The sequence below is a fragment of the Pundamilia nyererei genome, unplaced genomic scaffold (genome assembly GCF_000239375.1).
Source record: "Pundamilia nyererei isolate P.nyererei 1_Seehausen unplaced genomic scaffold, PunNye1.0 scaffold00033, whole genome shotgun sequence".
Lineage (NCBI taxonomy): Eukaryota > Metazoa > Chordata > Actinopteri > Cichliformes > Cichlidae > Pundamilia > Pundamilia nyererei.
Genome location: NW_005187434.1, coordinates 3981213 through 4001850, shown reverse-complemented (window position 1 = coordinate 4001850; position 20638 = coordinate 3981213). Strand labels below are relative to the sequence as shown.

The 20638-nt window shown below is 41.5% G+C and overlaps 1 protein-coding gene across 4 annotated transcripts in view; it reads right to left on the bottom strand.

The window, feature by feature from the left end:
• The window catches only part of ncor2 (nuclear receptor corepressor 2), a 91088-nt gene that overhangs the window by 26476 nt on the left and 43974 nt on the right, over positions 1-20638 (bottom strand). For all 4 annotated transcript variants that reach the window (XM_013909897.1, XM_013909898.1, XM_013909899.1 and 1 more), the window contains exons 7-17: positions 20013-20069; positions 18200-18252; positions 14315-14381; positions 13107-13279; positions 12814-12907; positions 9557-9735; positions 8832-8886; positions 8643-8741; positions 6857-6999; positions 4289-4449; positions 2988-3050 (exon numbers count right to left, since the gene is read on the bottom strand). In XM_013909897.1, coding sequence (XP_013765351.1) covers positions 2988-3050; positions 4289-4449; positions 6857-6999; positions 8643-8741; positions 8832-8886; positions 9557-9735; positions 12814-12907; positions 13107-13279; positions 14315-14381; positions 18200-18252; positions 20013-20069 — 1144 coding nt within the window. The remainder of the gene's footprint in view (positions 1-2987; positions 3051-4288; positions 4450-6856; positions 7000-8642; positions 8742-8831; positions 8887-9556; positions 9736-12813; positions 12908-13106; positions 13280-14314; positions 14382-18199; positions 18253-20012; positions 20070-20638) is intronic.

Genomic DNA, 20638 nt, shown 5'->3' with positions numbered 1-20638 from the left:
CACATGTAGCATACATCCAATCAGCTGTAAGAATACTGAAACAGGTGGTAGCCTCACACCCAATCAGGACATCGTATTTTCTTTAGCTCCTCCCAGATAAAGTCCAATCAACACCTGGTGCGGCCAGAAAGTGGTTATTCCTGTCTGTCACATGCCTGTCGCTCTGGTCGTCGTCTCGTGCCCCTGCTCTGGATAACGCTATCAGACGGTCTGATCTCTCGAGGGCCAGCAGGGAAGCTGTTCAGGGCTGGGCCTTCCGGATCCAGAGCAGAGGAGATGAAAACAGCTCAGTCTCGGTGTTCTTCTTGCCAGCTGGCTCGATACATGAGCCGGTGTCAGGTTGACATACTCTAAACCAGCACATGCTCCTGGCCTCTCCCCTCCTTTTCCCTCTCCCTCTGTCCTCCCTGTGCTTCGGTGAGTGCTGCTCTGTTCTTCTCAGTCGCTCCTCTCCCCAATGGCGGTCGTCTGGGAAGACTTCCACAGGAAAGTGGGACTGTGGGGCGGTTCTATGTGCTCAGCCTCTCTCTCCTCATCTGATCTCTCCTCTATCTCTCTTTTTTTCCCTCCCTCCCTCTTTCCGTCGGTCTGTCCCTCCCCCTACCTCACTCTGCCAGCAGGCACCGCGGCATGCACATACACACACATGCACACACAACCGCATGAGTGAGTACAAACTCTCTCTCTCTCGTTAATACTCTAGCACACAGACACAAACATACACTCGGGCAGTCCAAGAGTAAACAGAGAGGGGGGGGGAGAGAGAGAGAGAGAGAAGCCTGGTGAAAGCGAGGAAACACAGAGAAAGCAGAGCCACTGAGCCAGAGAGACAATGGAGAAAGGGAAAGGATATAGAAGTGGAGAGTAAGCACAGAGAGAAGAGTGGGGGCAGCAGGGGTGAGAGAGGGAGTTGATGTTGATACCATGAGAAAGCATAAAGGCTTTCACATTTTTCCTGACTGACCTGCTTTTCATCTTGAATGTGACCTCTCTAGTTTATAACAACACACAGTGAGAGGAGAGAGAAAGTGAGTGGGGGAAAGAGGCGCTTGCCAAATCTTCCACAGCTCTTGCCAATCTGGGCTGTTGCCATCTTCCCAACCGAGAGACAGAACGAGAGAGAGTTGGAGCAACGGCGGAGGAGAAAGGGAGAAAAGATAATATGGCATTCTCTACCTGCTGCTCCTTTAAATGGGTTCTTCCAGCATGCAGAGCTGGGCCTATTATCCAGCTGCCTGGCTTCCCGCACCCAAGCGAAGCCTGGCAGATTAGCACACTTACATAAATGCTGGCCAAGACTGGTACGCACTCCAGCACACACAGGCATAGCCTTTGCTACACATTACTTGCATGTGCCCACATTCACGTAGGCGTAGGGTGGTGGGTTTAAGACAGAGTTACAAAGCCTGCTCATCTCTTGTTTGAGGTGCCAATCTTTGACTGGGGAAGACAAGGGCGATCCATCTCCAAGTGTGGCCATGCCATCCTCGAAGGCACTGCTGGCTGGCACTGCCACGCAGGAATGGTGAGGCCCAGCCAGACACTATAAATGCCATTATTCAGATCTGGTTAGCTCAAAGGGATAAACACATTAGCATCGGGACACCTAAACCTCTTTAAAACATATACATGTCAAGCACCTGCTGCGGAAAAGCACCTTGACAAGCTTATTCAAAACTAAAGCGCAACTGAGGAAATGGGAGGACGGAGGTTGTGATCTTGGAATGTCTGAATTCTTGGAAAGGGAATCCCTTTTGACAGGTGTGGGGGTTGTTGCTAGAACTGATGATAAAACGACCTCCTCCTCCTCAGCCCTTGGTACTGTAGCTGGGGTTCTGTGGTTACATAAGCCCTTCACAGAAGCACCGCTCCCACAGAGCTGCCAGGCTAATCCTCTTGGATGGAGTGCCCCACTAATCCTACAGCAGGAGAATGGAACTGAAGACATTAACCAGGATTACTACACAGGACCGTGTTCGAGCCAGGCTAGTGCCAGTTATCACAAAATAACCTCTTAACACACAAACCTGCACAAACACCCAAGTAGCAATTTGCAGGAGACGGGACACAAAGCACAAAGCAGGTGCAGACTAAATGGGATTTTAATATCACACTGGAGCTTCTGATAGTTGTTTGCAAGGCACCTCATCTGCTGTTCAAAACATTCAAAAACAGGCCCGCCAGTCGCACAAAGCACAGTGACACATCACCTATAAATTACCACAAAGCAGCCGCCTTGTGAAACCCAGTGAATCATGTGCAGAAGACCTAGCACTACAAAGAGGTAGTTGATCAACTTTGCCCACTATTTTAGAAGTTATCAAAAAAGGACACATTTATTGTGAAGAGTAAAGAAAGATCTTTATATGCAATGTCACTGCCAACACACACACACACACACACTCACCTTTTCTTGTAATATGTAAACGTGTCTTTAAAGCATAGTAAACATTACTGCAGGTAAAGGGCTCATTGAATCAGCAAATGAGGGTAATGTACTGCATATTAAAAAAACGAAACCAAAAAAAAATAAATAAATAACTTTAAAAGCATACTCAGAGAGTGCAGGTGCAAGGAAAACTGACAGAATGTCAGTGACCTTTATGAATCAGCCAGTAATCTTCAGTGAGAGACAATAAACAGCCGCATTCGTTAATGACTGCCGTATTCGCAGGGGTTGGTTGATAAGGGGCAGACTTTACAGCCTCCTTGATAAAAATACAGGCTTGCCTTGACCCAGAGACACAGGGAAACGGCTCCAAAAAGCAGCAGACTCCGTTCAGGCAGACTGACATACACATGCATAGATATAACCTAGCAGCACGTGGTGGTTGCTACCACACCAACAGGAAGTCACAGCCACATCACTTGTCTATGCTTTCGAACAGTGCTTGAAGCTGATAAGTATTCTTTGCGTTGACGAGTTTATTATAATACATAAAACATGCAATAAAGCTACTTCACATGAGAAAAGAAAGGTGTCTTACCTTTTTTGGCAGTTTCCATCTCTTCTTCAGTCCAGCGAGAGCTCTCATTCATTTCAAGATTGGCTGTTAAAAATTTTTTTTAAAAAGACAAAAAAAAAAAAAAGACAAAAAAGGAGAACCACCAAGTTAGAGAAGGCGGGAGGAGGTGGAGGGGGGAGTGGGGAGTTGTCACTATGTCTGTTAGGGAGTGACTGACGAGAAGAAAGACAGAGAGAAATTAAAGAAGAAAAAAAGAATAAGAGGGGGAGGGAGGCTTGAGTTGCTTGCTAGTGAAGCACTGCAGCATGGGTCGCTAGGGACTGTTTGTTTTAGATGGTGGAAGCAGGAAATCCAAGGAGAGAAGTCAGTTAATGATTATAGACATAACAACTGGCTTCTTTCGCTACACAGGCCATAAGCCAGGCTGTCCCTGGCCTTCCATGACAGGACAGCGCAGCAGGAGTCTGTGCTCACGTGTCCTCTATATGGACCTGTGAAGGGCACATTGGGCCAGCTAGCACTTCTGCTAGCAAGGGAGCAAACAGTGGCAGGGGTGTGGCCGCTGACTGAGAGCCCCTACAGCCCGAGTCACCAGGGGATTCTTTGTGACTACACCTGCAGCATGTATGCACAAATGCTGAAACATCAAAAATGCCATCCTAGCCTGAAGCTAGTTTGTCTGTGTGTGCACAGCTTACACACCATCTGTTAGAACATGAAACAGAGCTAAGCAGGGGGACAGTGCTGACACACAGTCCTTTATTAATAGTTCATCTTTTGCCAATAGGATTTTGTGTGCGTACCTAATGCTGCCACATTTTACACCCATTACGATTTCTTTTTTTTATGGTGTTTGAGTGACAGTCAGGCAAAAGTAATGAGTTTAAGACTGAATAAGACAACACGAATAACAGACAAAGGATCAACAGTGCACTCTTGTGGTACGGGACCAAAGACCACAACTAGATCAAAGGTGACCAAACTCAGTGCTGAGTGATGATGGCAAATATTTATCTGTAAAGATTCTCTCTTGTTCAATTGCTGTTAACAAATGCACACAATTTATTCCTGCATGCCATCTTAATCTTTTACATCCAGTTGAAAATTATAGGGTTAATTTAGAATGATTTTGTAATAAAGTATGTCTTTACATCTGTATATAAGTCCAATAGCAATTTTATCATGCTGTTTACCTACATTGTTTTCTAAGGCTACAGAGTTCAGCGTGGCTTAAGTCATATGATAATTTGTTTTTTTTTTAACACTGAAAGAAGAGAGAGGAGAAATCTGCACCAATTTGCTGCAATGCAAGAGATACTGACCGAGCTCATTGTTGAGTGGCGGTGCTGAGGTCTCCTCTGCTTCGCTGGTCATAGAGCGGGTTATACGGCCCTTGCGGCGTCCCTGGCTATTGGCTGTTCGTCGACCCTTGACAGCCACGGGAGGCTCTTTGTCCTCTGCATCTTCTCCAGAGGTGTCGTCCCTGTATTTGGAAAATGTCAACAGAGTCAGCAAGAGAATGCACCGGGTTGCTGAATGGTCGGGTCTATTAAACGGGACATTAATTTCTGGGCAGCACTGTGAGGCACTGATAATAGTCTTTTAAAGAAAAAAACAAAACAAAACAAAGGTAGGGTGGGGGTATGATTCAACAGCATAATGGCTTCAGTCTGAAACTGAAATCAAGTGTTTTATTGCAGAAGAACAGACTACAAGCACGATCTCTGGTGAGTTTTGTGCAGGCAAAGTTCATCACAAAATGATGACTCAAGATTTTTTAAAAAATGGTTCCAAATATTCATCAGGGATATAAATTTTATTTAATATTTATTGGGACTATAATAATTTCTGAAAAAACAAAAAATAATGTAAATGATAGGATGCAAATATTGAACAAACAGGAGCTGTGACACATTTCAATACTACAACGCTAAAAAACAGCAGGACCAAGAAAAAGCATCTCACTGAAGTAACACTGGGAAATCATGGTACATTATTCAATATGTGGACAGAGAAGCAGGTAAATGAAACTAATGGACTGTTTTCTGATATGCAAAAATAATGACCTTATATGCCTGATGCAATTACTTGCGTGGGTATACTGTCCCAATCCTGGACACGGACATGTTTGTCCAAATGAGGATGGGCTAGGGCTGTTCGATATAACGATACATATCGGATGATGATATAAAAACGTCTATCGTTTCATTTTACGCTATCGTTTGTTTCGTGGGTCGCAAAATAAACTGTTTACAACAATATTTTTTCATCGTTTTGATGGTCACTGCAGTGGCTATATTCATTTCTTAAAGTTCTCTCTTTCTCTTATATTTTATATAACCACACTACGGACGGACAAGCGCCTGTTTTTATGCGCTGTCGTTAGCAACAACGACGGTAACACCATCGCGTGTCTGCTTGTTTATGTTCCACATAAACCTTTCACAATAAAGCTCAAGCTCCTGTTGAGAATCACGTGAAAGAGCAGATTATTTCCGGATGAGAAATTTAAAAAAAAGAGTCGCCAGGTGCTAAAAAAATAAACCTTAGACTCAAACGTTAGAACAGGCTTTGCCCCGCACCACGCTGTGTAATAAATACTCAAAGTAAATAACAAAGAAAACGGCGGCCATTACAACTTATGTCTAAAAATGTATAGTTTCATGCATCTGTTAGAACACTTGACTACAGTTACATGACGCGCAGCTGGAAACACTTCCCGCAAGTTGAGCTGCCCGAGATTCACAGAATTTACAGAAAATATTACATTTTTGTGATTTATGTCATTATCGGACGATAGATGTCTTATATCGGGATATGAGATTTTGGTCATATCACACAGCCCTAGGATGGGCAAAAATACCTCAGAATGAAACAAACTTCAAATCAAAAATTTGAACGTGTATGCAGACGCTGCTTTTTCCATTCTTTTTATTTCCAGGATAATTTATTGAGTGTCTGCACAATGGCATGCCAGGAGACAGCCACTGAATTTGAACCTTCTGCTCCTCCATTCATCTTCCCCCAGCTCCATTAATCTTGCTGAGGGGAGCTGGTGGCACACTAAATATAGGCAAGCCAGCTGTGCCAGGGGTGACAGGCAGGCAGCGGGGTGTGCTGGGAGTCACGGAGTCCCCTGGCCTCGCCTCAGAGCAGGCGGGCACCCGGCAACGCTTCATCATCATCATCCTCCTGCAGTCTGACACATCTGCAAATATGACCTACCATTGCTTGAAACTGCTAGAGTGTACACTCTCAGCTGACAACATAATATAGTGCCTAAATACACATGCAGAGGGATGGATTTATCTAATAATTTTCAGGCAACAGAATGCAATGAAATTCCTACCGTTTCTGCCTCATTCAGTGGCACCGTGCCTAAAAACACCCCCTCCTTCAACACTGCACCCGGCTAGGTTAATTACACGGCTTATTTTCCTCACCAAAAACAACTCAGACTAACAAAATAAGCACAGAGTTTTAAAAATGAGACTTTGTGCTATTTGCAAAGGGATGAACGTAAACAGGAAAACAGCTGCTCTACTAGGGAGAGCAAATGGAAGCTCAAAATTGCTGTAGGTGGAAAGTCTGGCTGGAGGTGAGGGAGAAAGAGCTCAAGGGTTACAGAATGATTGCATTTCCAGATCAACTCCCAATAGCCAAAAATTACCCCAACTCCATTTCCTGCATCCTGACATGGAACAATTCGAAAAATTGCGACTTGGAGAAAAAGATCAAGTAAGAAAAATTACTCCAGCTGTATGGGTTCACCTACTCAACTCCATCTTTTCTTTGAGCTGTCAGTGTGCTCTCAAATTTAAAGCTCCCAGTGCTAAAAGCTTGCTTGGATAGTTTTGACTTCTTTTTTTTTTTAATTAATGGCAACTCACTTCATTCCATCTTCCTTGTCTTCAGTGTCATTTTTCTCTTCATCCCGCTCTGCCTCCTTCTCTTTCTCCTCCTTCTCCTTGTCTTCCTGGCTGTTCCGGTTCACTTGTTGTTGCTGCTGCTGCTGCTGCTGCTGCTGACCGTGCTGTGAGGAAAAAACACAACAATGAGGTGCCATATTACAAAGATAATCCCAAGTAGTTTGGCAAAAACAAACAACCCAAAAATCTCCTGCAATTTGCACATCTTTGACGCACACGCTTCAGTGTGCAAACGCAGAGGCATTCAGATTTTGTCAAAATCCTGTGCATCCTGCCCATCAGATTAATATAAAAAGAAGCAGTCGGTGGTTAACAGCTTTACTTGAGTAGGTTACTCCAGTATCTTTCTAGCATTACTAACCACAATTTATCTTCTCCGATTTCATGCATGTTCTGCTTGCTTCCAAACAGCGAATGACTTAGCAATTTTGGTGGCAGAACCCAAGTCTGAGACTTCCTAGCCGACGGTGTCAGGCTGGCTTTTGTGGTGGTGTTTTTTTCTTGTTTTTTTTTTTTTTAAAACATAGAATATGAAACCAAAAAAAAAAAGAAATTCCACTCTTCCTCATTTCTAAAACCTTGCTTTCTTTTATTGTTTTTTAAATGCATCTCACTTTACCTAAATGAAGATTTACGCAGCTTCAATTTTAGCATAGGCAAAACCAAAGAGGATGCGAAAGTTCCGAAATTACAGTAGCACATTTCTTGCTCCTGAAGCACCCAGAACCACTTCCTCAGCAGTTTCCTGCCTGTCTGGGCTTTTATGGTTAGAGTTCACAGCACTGACACGCAGCTCGACCTAAAACCATAAATACTGCTTAACAATGATCAGTCGGCTCTTCATCAAGAATTAAGATCTCATATTCTCTTTCTGAGGTATTTGCAGTATCATTCTGAGCAAATGCTCACCCAAACCATGTAAACAATGTGTATCTCTGTAATAGACATATTTTCAGTAGCTCCTGACAACCAAACAACAATTGGCAAAATCTTACTTAGCATTTGTTGTTAGGGAGGGAGAAGAGTAAATTTAAAAATGCACCTTTCACACAGAGAAGCTAATTCTTTTTTCTCCATTTGCACAGCATCCCTAATGTCCTCTCCCGCTCTGTGAAATTAATAATGATCTCAACACAACACTACAATACTTAGAAAAAGACTGGACTCTGTGAAGCTGGAAAGACATTAACATTTATATTAAGTCATTTCCTATTATATTTTCTCCTCTCCCCAAAAATAATCTGTTACCATTTGGAGCAATCCTGATGTATAGCAATGCACTTTCTGTTCCTCCTCTGCAGATACCTCCCTCTGTGACTGTGAGCTGTAAATGCTAGCTGCTAATCAAGAGATATGGTCGCAAAGTGCCTGGTAATGAGCAGTTTCTTCAGGAAAGATGACATAGTTTGCTCATAAACATACGAAAAGGTCGCCCTACATGTGCCATTTCATCAGTGCCACCATGAAGTTAGCACCTGCGGTTAGATACGTTATAACAGAGTTCATTTGGAGCAGGAATAACGTCACCCTACTACAGAAAAATGGTTTAACATGGTGAGATGATGATTGTGTTTACAACAGACATTATCAGCCTCATTCTGAGTTGATTTTAAAGGGACTTAAGTCTTTCAGTGTGCCATATTTACACATAAAGTACCCCATGTGCTCTACACAAAAACAATCTTATCTCAACTCAATCACAATGCAGAGAATCTATCAGAAGTGTAAGCCTCAAAGATGAAAATACCTGGCTTCTTCCTCTGCGTCGGTAGTTCCTTCGCACAATGTTCTTGTAGTTCTCATTCTTTTTGGTCAGGTAGTAAAAGAGCACACATTCTGCCACCGTCTGAAGCATGAAACAAATGTCATTTCTTATGCCTTGAAAAAAGGGAATGACACAAAAACAAAGGAGTGAAGAGGGAGAAAAAAAGTATACCTTTCTCTCTAGAAAAGACGCAATCAGACCGAAGTTTTTGGGGTGCTGGATGAACCTGTGGAAGCACAACAAAGGCAACAGAATGAATCCAAAATAATGGTAATTTCTGGAAAGTCACAAAATACCACGAAGAGAGTGCCTGGGGGTGGGATGACATCAGCGATCACACAAAAAGAAAATGAGAATTTATGACTCAGCTTACCTAAAAAAAAATAAAACAAAAAGAACAGAAAAAAGGAGAAAAACAAAAACCCTGCTTTAAATCTAAAATCTATTACATAAATAAATATTTCAATAAATAAATAAAACCGGTTACTTAGTATTTCTTTTAGATCAGAATTGTTAGAAGAAGAAGCTGAAGTTTATGTGGGGCCAAACTTTAAAGTTGACGATTTTACAGCACGGGTTTGATTTGGCTGCCTGAACCGCCTCTTCTCAATTCTCACGAAAGGGGAAGAGTCACTTCCTTACTAACAACTCCCTGACCCTTTCTCAGTCACACATGTTTCACAGGGAGTAAAAGACGCAGTTCGCCATGTTATATAAAAAGCAAATCTCAGGAAATTTTATGAACGTAAGAGCTGAACTGAAAGTTAATACAGCATCTGAAAACAGAATAAACCTGTAAAGATGAAGGAAAACCAACAGTCTGGTCATATGCTGTGCTGTGGGTGTCCAACAGCTTCTGTTTCTAGCAGTGTTATTATCAAAGGAAAGGAGCTTACTTCTCTCTGAACGTGTCCTTCTCTTGATCGCTCCACATATTCATAACCTGCCGGTCCTTGTACACCTTCATGGGGTCACCCATCAACCCATTCATGTTGATGAACTTGATGCGTTGCTGCTCAGCGTCAAACAGCATAGGAGGGATGACTGCCAGCTGTCGCATTTGCTTCTCTGTGTTCTAGTGTCCACGTGTGCCATAAACCCACACAAGACAGAGAAATCAACATCCTGGAGTGAGGGGGCTGGTCTCCAGAGAGACATACAGCCTAGTGCTAATACAGACATGCACTCTCTTAAAAAGTTGTGTGGTAGCACATGATGTTTGAAGCATTTGGAAAACAAGCACAGAATTTCAGTGTGATTTGGTGACTCAACAGGCTCTGTTATGCTAGGTCTAATAGCAGCTCTCCTTCACAGACTTATTTCCCATCACTCAATTATTTGCAACGTAACAAAGAACCAAAACCTCAGGACTGGTTTGTAAATGAAAAGCACTGTCTTGTTGTCAGCTTTCCAAAGACTGAAGGTTTGCAGTCTAATCGACTGACAATAAGTAATCATGACACTGTCAGGAATAAGTACGAGTTTTTGTGCATATTTTTGTGTGTTAGAGTCCAGACTTCAGTTTAGTAGATGAAGCTTGTGATGAGGAGGAGGATGATGTTTTATCTATATGCCAGTCACGTTGTGTCTTTCCTTTGTGTTTTCACTTCTTTGGTGAGGGGGACCCTGTCTCAGATGATAAAACATAGGTGTGATCCTTCATATCGTGAGTCTGAAGGTGCAGACATTAATTAAAATTTGCATTCTTGGCACTTTTCTCCTCTACCTTTGGTGTACTTTGCATGTGACTGGTCTGTGATATTTTCAGTGACTATATTTTCAATTTGAAAACACACTTTGAGAACTGAATTTCATTTCAACTGGAGTAATTATTAGCTTTTGTACTTTAAATGCCCCACAACACTTGAATGTCAAAATATTTTTAATACTAAAACTCTTCCCAAAACCTGTAAATCTCCAGGCAGCTACTTAGCTGTGATTTTGAAGTCCATGGTAAAGTTCCCCATTCTCTGCCTGAAGGTTTAGATTCATCGCAGAACAATTACACAGAGTGTAACGGGCAAGAACTATGATTACTGAAGCTAAGGCTACAGGTCAACTGTACAGATTACACAGCACATAAAGCAAAGAGAAAGGAGGTAAGACTACCAGTGAGAGAGCCAGTAGAAACTGCCAGAAACTCCTAAAGCCTTTGAGAGCATTCCAGCTAAAAGCAGCTGTGCTAGCTTCTGGGTTGTGGTGGCCTCAAAAGTATAGTTGGTCATTTTTTTAACCACTTAAGCCCCACGCCCCCGGTGCCGGGGCAAAAAGGAGGAGATCACATTTAATTGGTTATAACACAGGTGAGAAATGTAAGTCCAGACATGTGTGGTATCCACAGAAAGCTCTGAATCTCAGCAAAAATGTCATATAAACCATTTCTATAACCGCCAAACACACCGAAAACAAGCCATGATTAAACGAGCAGTTACGTAAATGCGCAGAAGTCTGCTAAACAAACAAAACCAAACAAGAATTTCTTCAGACTTCATGTATCAGGCTAAAGAAAGGCTGGTTATCTTCTAGATTGGTTGAAGTGATGTCAACGTGACATTGTTACTGTGATCCTGTTGGCTCAAACGATTAAAAAGAGGGGCCAATCATGCAAATTGACCAAAGGAAACCAAAGTTACAGCCCCAGAGGCCAATCAAACGCTCTATGCGCACTGCAGAAAAGGGCCATTACCATGTAAATGTGTGGTTAATTCTTCAAAAATATTTTTTTAAAAAAAGCATTTTTAGGCCTGTTAATAAAATTAATTAATTTCTGCTCCATCCATGGACACCATACCATTGGGAAAAAAAATTCCAATGGTATGGTGTCCAATTATGTGCCGAAAGTGGACATTTTTGTACAGCGTCTGGATATTCATGTATTGACAGTGCTGTAATTTTTCCACTGTTTCACTTTAGAAACATAAATTTTTGCACAGATGATGTTTAAATGTTGGTTACTGAATTACTGGAATGAAATGTGAACTGACGCATATTTTTGAAAGGGTTATATGCTAAGAAATGTAAAAAAAATTTAAAATTTTTTTTAAAAAAAATAGGCGAGGATAAAATCTACATTGTCATTCTGCTTAACTGCATTTATCCATGTGGCTAGAGACTGGTCACATACAAAGTACACCAAAGGTAGAGGAGAAAAGTGCCATGAAGGCAAATTTTTATTCATGCCTGCCAAAAAAGTGAAAATACAAAGAAAGACAGCGCGCCTGGCATCTGGATAAAGCGTCATCCTCTTCCTCACTACAAGCTTCATCTCCTGAACCGAAGTCAGGACTCTAAAGATGTATTTATTCCTGACAATGTTGCGATTATTTATTGTCAGTCGATTAGACATGCAACCCTCCAGTCACTGGAAAGCTGATGACAAGACTATCATAGCCGAAGCAAACCAAACATTTCCCACTGTAGTATTTTCACATTTAAATTCACCTAACAAAACACAAGTTGACTTATATTGAAGTCAGAGCAAATGCATTGTTTATGTCAGCAGCTCTGGCACTGCTCTGTCAGTGAATCTGTTTGAATTATGACAGAGAGTAAGGAAACAAGGAGGAACTGCTAGTGATCTGTTCAGATGAAGTGCTGCAGGCAACAGCACACCTCTGACTTCTTAGCAAGGTAACCAGCTTTCACTTTTACAGCAAGTTTTTGTTCAAAGACTCACGTCGTGTGTTTCAAAAAACAAACAAAACCAAAAAAAAGATGATTGTTCAGCATGATGATGGGAAAGGCCAATTACTGACAGATTTTCTGGTCCTTTTTTCTCTTTGTATACCTATAACTGTGTGAGGTGCAGCATTAAACTGGTATCAGTACTGCCACCAGTAACTGCAGGCATCACCAAAAAAAAAAAAAAAAGAGCAATAAAAAACATCCAAAGTGCAGTGAAGCTAAAATGCTACACATCAATATTTGGCCTGAGCTGCACTTACCTTTAAACCAGCAGCAATTAACATATAGACAATTTTTAAGCTCACAAACTTCACATATTTAATACGAAATAGGTGAACGCTCACATATACAGATTTACATATTAAGGCATAATCACATTTCTCCCAACTTGACTGGGAAGAACTTACAAATACAAGATGCACATGAAGACCAAGTGTAGGGGCTAAGCCACTTTAACAGAAGAGCTTACCTCATGCTCTGATATTCCATCAATGATTTCAGAGACTTCATGTTCACTGCGAGCTGCAGATGAGGTCAGCCCACCCCCTCGCTGCCCAACACGGCTACAAAAAGAAAAAAAGAAGACCCGTTCATTCAAATCTACCCACACACTGCTGGCAGTGAGCTACCTACATCACATGATGAAACAAATCCACGTTAACGCTTTACAAGAGCAGCAGTAATAAGGCAACAAATCAAACTGATTGAGTCTGTTACATTAACAGTGTCTGTTGTGCCGGTAGGGAAAACAAATCATCCCACCTCTGCATTCGCTCCTGCAGCTCTCTTTGCTTGCGGATCTCTGGGAACTGTTTCTCGTAGTACTCCCGCACCTTGCTTTCCTTGGCTCTGCGCCGTGGGTTGTTTTCAATGCGCTCCACCTTCTTCTCCCAAGCCTCCATTAGCTGGTCATAGCGCTGGCAAAACTTCTGTTCCTGAAGGATCACAGAAACAAAACGAGCTCAGTCTAATGTGGATCTATTTAAATATGATCCTTACGCCATATTGGATTTGAACTAGGAGGAGTATTACGTTTGAGAAGATGCATTTCCTGAAGATTTGACAGGAAGCCTTAAAACACACGGCAACCCTCAAAGAACAAAATGATTTTTCATATTACGTCTCCTGGGTGTATCCTACCATGCACCCCTGTGTGTTCAGAGGGGGCAAAGTGACGTGTTGGTATTCTACGAGGAGTCTAGCCTCGAGTCAAATCTCCGGCAGACGGCAGCCAACTGTTTTCCCAGCATCCTCACAGGCAGGCTGTAAAGCAGGCCATTAACCCTGGTGGAGACACGACCCTCGACGGGCTCATAAATTACAATGTAACGTCCCCCTTCACTTTGCCCACAAGGAGCTCCTCACTTTGAGAAGAGTGGACACCGTGACACTGATGAGGTGCTGCATTTGAACCATTTTTTTTTCTTTTCTTTCTTACATCAACTTACAATACAGAATATGCTGTGACAGCGTTCCTCTGGCACCAACTGAGAGATTAGATGCTACTTTCTCATCATATATTTTTTACTTTTGGATACACGCAAATGTCAGTAAAAAATAATGATTTCCTGTCAAGTCAGTTGATTTTACAATGGCTGCCTGGCTCTAGCATCAGAACTCACCCCATTGATCTCAGCTTTATTTATAGTCGTGCTCTTTAGCTCAGTCTTACTCAGGCCCTGGCAGGCTGGAGCATTGGGTAACCCTGTACACTGCTCATTACAGTGTACAGTGAATTCAAAATTATACTTTCAGATGACAACATGGGTTATTTTTTTGGTTGGTTTTGAGAGCAATTGTTTCCCAGGAGCACAGTGCAAGTACCAACAGCAGATCATACCCACAACCTTTTTTTTTTGTATGCCTAAAATGGCCACGCACTTCAAGGAGCAGCTGGCCCACTTTCATACTAGTCATCCGTCACGGGCTAAGGCCAGCAGAGAGTCAAAAATGTGAAGTTCTATACTTACCCACTGCTTACGAGCATGATTTCTCCTTTTGAAGTATAAGATGAGCTTCTTCCTCATCGCCTGGTTTCTAAGAGGAGAAAACAGAGGGCAGAAGGATGGGAATAAAAGAATAAGGTGAGAACATGTGAGGGGGATCCAATCATTGTCAGACACTGCTCTGGCTTTCATCATATTTCTCTCACATAATGGAGCCAAGCCTATGATGTCCTCAAGATCCTCAGGTACATTTTCTATTATTTCAGGAGCTTCTGTGCGGCACTTCTTTTCTCAATACAAAAATAACCACATAAACACACACTCTCTCTCAGACTCTCACACACTCACATAAACACAAACAATGCCTGTCCTTGTATGCCACCGCTCGATAAACTCAAACTTGCTTCTGGGTGGAAAGGACAGCGAGGGGAGCCAAACTTATAAAACTTGTCTGTGCTGGGAACAGCCAGCCACAGAGCTTCAAATAAAGGTCAGGGCCAGTAATCTCCTTAGGCAGCCACTCAGTTTGTCTCTTTCTTTGCTGCAAGACAGAGTTTTATTCCTGACACTTAATCTGTCACTTGTAAGGTCACGTTCCCCACTGATTAATGTAATCTTATTCTACATTAGTCACTTCAGCTGAGCCGCAGGGTCCTTCAGGTCATGGACAAGGACGGAAAACTAGGAAGTGGGCTAACAGGGGTGTATGACTCTTGTGAAAATTTAAAGATAGCACGATAGCATTCAGTAAGCAGAGATATAAATGCTGACGATGGCCCTGCTCGCATTCCCAACTTTTTATCTGTAGTACCAAAACCAAGTCAGATCTACAGAGCCTCAACCCCCAACCTACAAAAACACTCCCACGCACACACACATACAAACACAGACACATGTTGAGCTGTGGCATTGCAGCAGGGTTGAGGAAAGATAAAAGCTGCCAAATCCAGCTAGATAGTGTAGATGTCCACACAGTGTGGCCTATAATGGATGAGAACTAACTCACTATGGCAAAAACAGGACTGATAGATTAAGCTCTTTAAGGACAGAGATGGCTTTGTCCTCTAGACACCAGATGGCAAAGGGAAAGATTAGCAGCCCTGAACACTTACAAAAGGTTTCCTTTGTCCTGCTGTAAGCCGGTGCCATTTCTGAGATATTGGAGAACACTGTAATTTGGCATTATACCTCTAAAACATGACGGCTGAAAGACGCATTATATGCAAAATTGTGACAGATGTTCTACAGTGGTGCCACCACACTAAGAAAAAAAAAACAAAAAACTTTTCAAACCTCATAATTAGAATTTTGCCGTTACAGTAAACTGCATACAAAAAGGATATCTGTAAATGTCCTTTGTGACACTACTACTACTGTGTGATGATACACTGAGATGATGAACTAGGATGGAGACAGAGCTCCACAGAGATACTACTAGTCGCCTATCCCAACATGAATACCAAGGTTATCAACCCAGTTAACAAAACAAAGGAGTCAATTGTGCAGGCTCAAAGCGACACACTGGTATTTAATAACATAAACACGAAGAGAGTGAAGACAGTTTTCAGTTAATTGCTTTGAGGCAATAATACTGATCAAACGATGAAGGGATCAAAAGGGGTGAAGACAGCAGTGTGCGGGTAAGAGGTCAGACACATCTTGTGGTGCGCCACTGCCCAAACTACAGTGCCAACGGTGCAGGCGAGCCACTACACCCTCCCAGAGTCGTTTGATGTGTCTCACTGTGAATTACAGTCCTTAAAAGATTACAGATAGACATAAGCTATATTGACAGACATGGCAGTGCCACACAGGATTGTATACTTTCTGCTCCTCTCTTATTCCAGTAGGCATTTTTTTGTGTTTGCTTGTCTTTTTAACCCCTTAGCCTCCCTATTGTTACACACATTAATTCCATCAAGTCTCACTACTTAGCTTATCTCACATCCCCCTCTGAAATGTTATTGTTTGTAGTCTGCCAGTGGGTAAAGGATAGTTGAAATATGGGATGTGGTGGAAAGCAGCTAGTTTCTCACACTGAGGCAATATAAAACCAATGCAGGGATTAATGGCTGCTAAGGTTACCAAGTTTCAATCGTTGGAATTATAATAAAAAACAAAAACAAAGGCTAAGTTAACAGAATATAACAGGAATTGCCTTGTGTGGACCTCATTTACATTATGTAGGTGTTGTTGCTCTTAACGTTTTACTATCATGGTTTCAAATTCCTTGTATACACTGATTACACATCAATCAGTCGCAACATTAAAACTAGCTCCTGAGTCTTCTGCACCTCTTCCTTGTGCTGCTGAAGCAGTTCTGACCTGCCAAGGAGGATGACTCCCCAGGACTTTAGCAGCAGATCCTTAATATCCGATAAGTTGCAAAGGAGACCCTTTGCAGTGAGATCAGCAGGGTGAAATATTAACCAGTTAGCAGCTGGTAAGGCAACAACTACAACAACAAGACAGAGAACACTATGATTTAAGTTGTGTGTTATGTTTCATAATAATATATCTGGAAAGGAGAAGTATGAATTGATACTACATCCATGGTTTAAAGCACTCAATTTGAACATAATTTGAACAAAAAAAAAAAAACTATTTTCTTTATATGTTACCAAGTATAAAGGGAGTCATTAACCCTTAACAGATGTCTCTACCAGCAAACTGCAGGTCCTGGTGCCACTGATGATGGTTTCCAAAAGCTTGAATAACAAATCCTTTGTGCCTACATTACCAGTCGACACCAAAAGACAGGAACCAGTCAACCATAGCAACTTATATTCCTCCGCTTTGGTCTCTGTGGCCTTTTGACTTTCTTGTAATCCAGATTCAGCTTCATAATTTTTCTCAGTACATTGTGTCGCTGTGTGTGGTTACGACAGGCTGCAAGCTGACAGGAAATGCAAGCAAATGTTTTTACATCTCTCTTGACAAGTGAATTTGCACTGCATTTCCTCCCTACCATAAAACTGACTTTTGCTCTTTGTTTTTGTTTTTTTTAAACACAGGTTTCTGCCAGAGGGCTGTGTATGGTTAGTTTTGATTCAAGAAGATCAACTTCTTGAATCGAAACCAACCATACACTTAGGTAGGTCAAAGGTTTGTGCTGTGCTAGAAGCAAGACTATCGGTCCCTGTTTCTTAAAGTGCAGACACACAGAGACACAAAAAAGGGATATTAGGTCATTAGAACAATGTATATATTTTTCTGGTCTGAAAGCATCTAATGTTTTGGTAGGTTAAAGCAAAATCCAGTTTTCCCAGATGAACACTGTTTTCACCAGATCTTCTTCAAATCGCTTCGCTAATTTGGGAAAAAGTGGCCCTAAACATCCACATGATGTAAAAGAAATCATTATTTAGAAGAGAACACCCTGCACTGTTGAAGGATCCAGTTCTGACACCGATGTTCACCATTTAGGACAGAGGTCAACAGCAGCAGTTCTTCAATCCCATGTGCATCAACACACACTGACTACCAATGACCTTATCGCTAATTCACCAGTTTTTGAACCACTTTCAGTGGTCGGTCTTTGCCAAAATCACTTGGATCTTTAAAGCTGCCTTTTTCTCCTCCATCTTCGTGTTCACTCGCAGCTTAATTTATTCTATTGCTTGACAGGTGCGATTGTAAAAAAAAGACACAAAAACCACAACACTGACACAAAAAACTTAATCTGTCAGTGGGTTTAGCGCTTTGGCTAAATCGGTGTACATCTTTAAATACATCCGTTTGCAATTAATTTATATAAAAACATGTCCATCAAGAGCTCTAAAGTGACATTTATCCCACAGGAGGTCCCATGTCAGTTAACATATTCAATACGTTACACCTGTATTTTAGTGTTTGTGTATAAAAGACTTAGTGATGAGAGTGTGTAGGCATATATAATGACAAACTCACATTTTGATGTTTTCATGGTACTGCTTGGTATCAGATGGCTGGTTGTACAGAGGCTGGATTGGAGGGAAAAAAAGCTGATGAACAGAAAGCCATTTTTTTCCAACTGTATAACAGATAAAACAAAGGTCATATGTCACTTTTCCTTCCAACATGTCATGAATATGACTCTCACCTTACAGCAAAAAAAATAAATTAAATAAAATAAAATATGACCAAGAGTTAAACCACAGGGTTTTTCCTGAGGTTACTGCTCAAAAATAAAATGTCCAAAATAAATATAGTATTTCTCTGCATACACTCTGGATAAACAATCTTAGTATCAAAACAAAGCTAAAATTTGTGAGACCTTATCAGAGGTGTAAATACAGGTGTCAAAGTAACTGAGGATGGAAGAAAAAAATATATATATATATTTTTTTAAGAAAATATGAAAAAAAAAGACCTTTGAAAATATGCTGCAGTATACAAAACTCCAGAAAATCATAAATCACCATATGGATATTATGTGTGCATAATATCCATATGGTGAAAGTTGCAATAGCTGCAATGCTGCGGAGTGAAACTGAGAAAAGTTGCAGAGGTTTTAGTGAAGACATAGCCAGGCGTATTGCAATTTGGCACAGTGAGTGAAAATTGAAATTTCTTAGGTATTAACAGCATTAACTTTCTTTACATGCCTAAAGATTTCTTGTATTTGAATATTTTCTGAAGAATTGCCCACATACATGTGCATAATGGGCCTTCCATGAATGTAATGGATAATCTGTGGGCCTGAAAATTCTGAGGGGCAGTAACTTTGGCTTCTATTGGCCGATTTGCATGACTGACCCCTCCTTTTAATCATTTGAGCCAGTAGGATCACAGTAACTTTCACAACGTTTACATCAACCCCACCAACCAGAAATTGCAGGGCGAGAAATACAAGTGAATGCAAAAAGCACAACACTTACCATTGTTAAATTCAATCGCTGTAACTGTCGGAAAATGGCAACGTTTTGGCAGGAAAGGGTGTGAGGCATTGTGGGAGATTTTCAGGAAATGAGAGATAGCCACGACTTTTAAAGTTTTGGTATAAATAAAAAAAAAGCAAAGGTAAGGCTGAATTCATGTTACAGTTTTTAAAAGTGAAATATAATTTCGGTCTTCTTTTGTTGCTGGTTCAGTGAATTTTGCTCAGCGCGTGATGAAAGTTGCAGTTTTGGGATCTTTGCAATATCAGCTTTTAGAAATTTATTATTTAAGGGTTTCAAGAGGTTAGCAAGACTGATACAAAGCTGTGACTGACAGAAGACTGATAACATGATATAATTCAATCCAGCGAACTCACTCATAAAACAAATAAACTAGGGATAGTATTTTGCGTGGGCTCTTGAATAGGCTCATTAAAAAATAAAAAAAAACTTAAAAATAAAAAAAACTTAAAAAGCCAAGTGGACACACTCAGTGTGCTACTATGCATGTGGGAGTAAGATGTATAGACATCCAGATGGCCACACATAGTATATCAGGATGTAGATGAAGAAAAACACAGTAGTCTGGAAATGTATAAAGGAGCGACTGCTAGAACAAGCAACATGCGAGTCATTTTATTTAAAATTAAATATTTAACATACCACCTAATGGAGCTTTAAGATAGCACACAAATGTTTTCACTTCATTATTTTTAACCTAAGAACTTGGTCATGATGTGATCAGGCTTGTTCCTCTCCCCTAAGCATCCTTTGTCCCTCTAATGTGACCTTGTGAAAAAACACGGTGGAGGAAAGGGAAATGCTAAAACTGACTTGTGAGATAAAGTAAAGTCTCTACTCACCAGCTCTACCCTGGGTCCCAGTCCCTCCAGTATCCTGTGAGCTTCTTCTGCCTTTTTCTAGTGAGCAAAGATAAACACAAGTAGAACATTAGCCGGCCGCCTGCACCTCTGCCATCACCACGGCAACACAATGAACATGCTAACTTGATCACTAAGGCTACACCACTTCTTGCCGGCTGGATGGAGAGATGGATGCGTTGACTATTATTAGAGCTTTTAACTGAAGCTGGGCCGCAGCTCCTTGCCTCAGCACCCTCTCCCCTTTCTCTCTCTCTCTCTCGCTCAGATAAAAAATAAAAGATTACTCACCACCCCTGAGCAGAGAGGTAAGAGAGGAAGAGCAGGCGGGCAGGAAAGCAAGTGGGAGTGGAACAAAAAATGAGTGGGAGAGAAAGAGCAGAAAAAAAGAAGAGAGAAAAAAAACACAAGGAACAAGGAGGGGTGGGGGCTACAAGGCTTTGGTACTTATCTAATAAGAGACATCTGATGAAAGACAGAGAAAGCTCCGAGCTACCTACAGCCATCAACCCCTTAAGAAACAAAATTCCTGGTCCAGGGACCATAAAACAAGAGAGGAGGGGTTTTGGGGCATGAAGCTGGGCAGTTAAAAAACAGAAGAAAAAGGA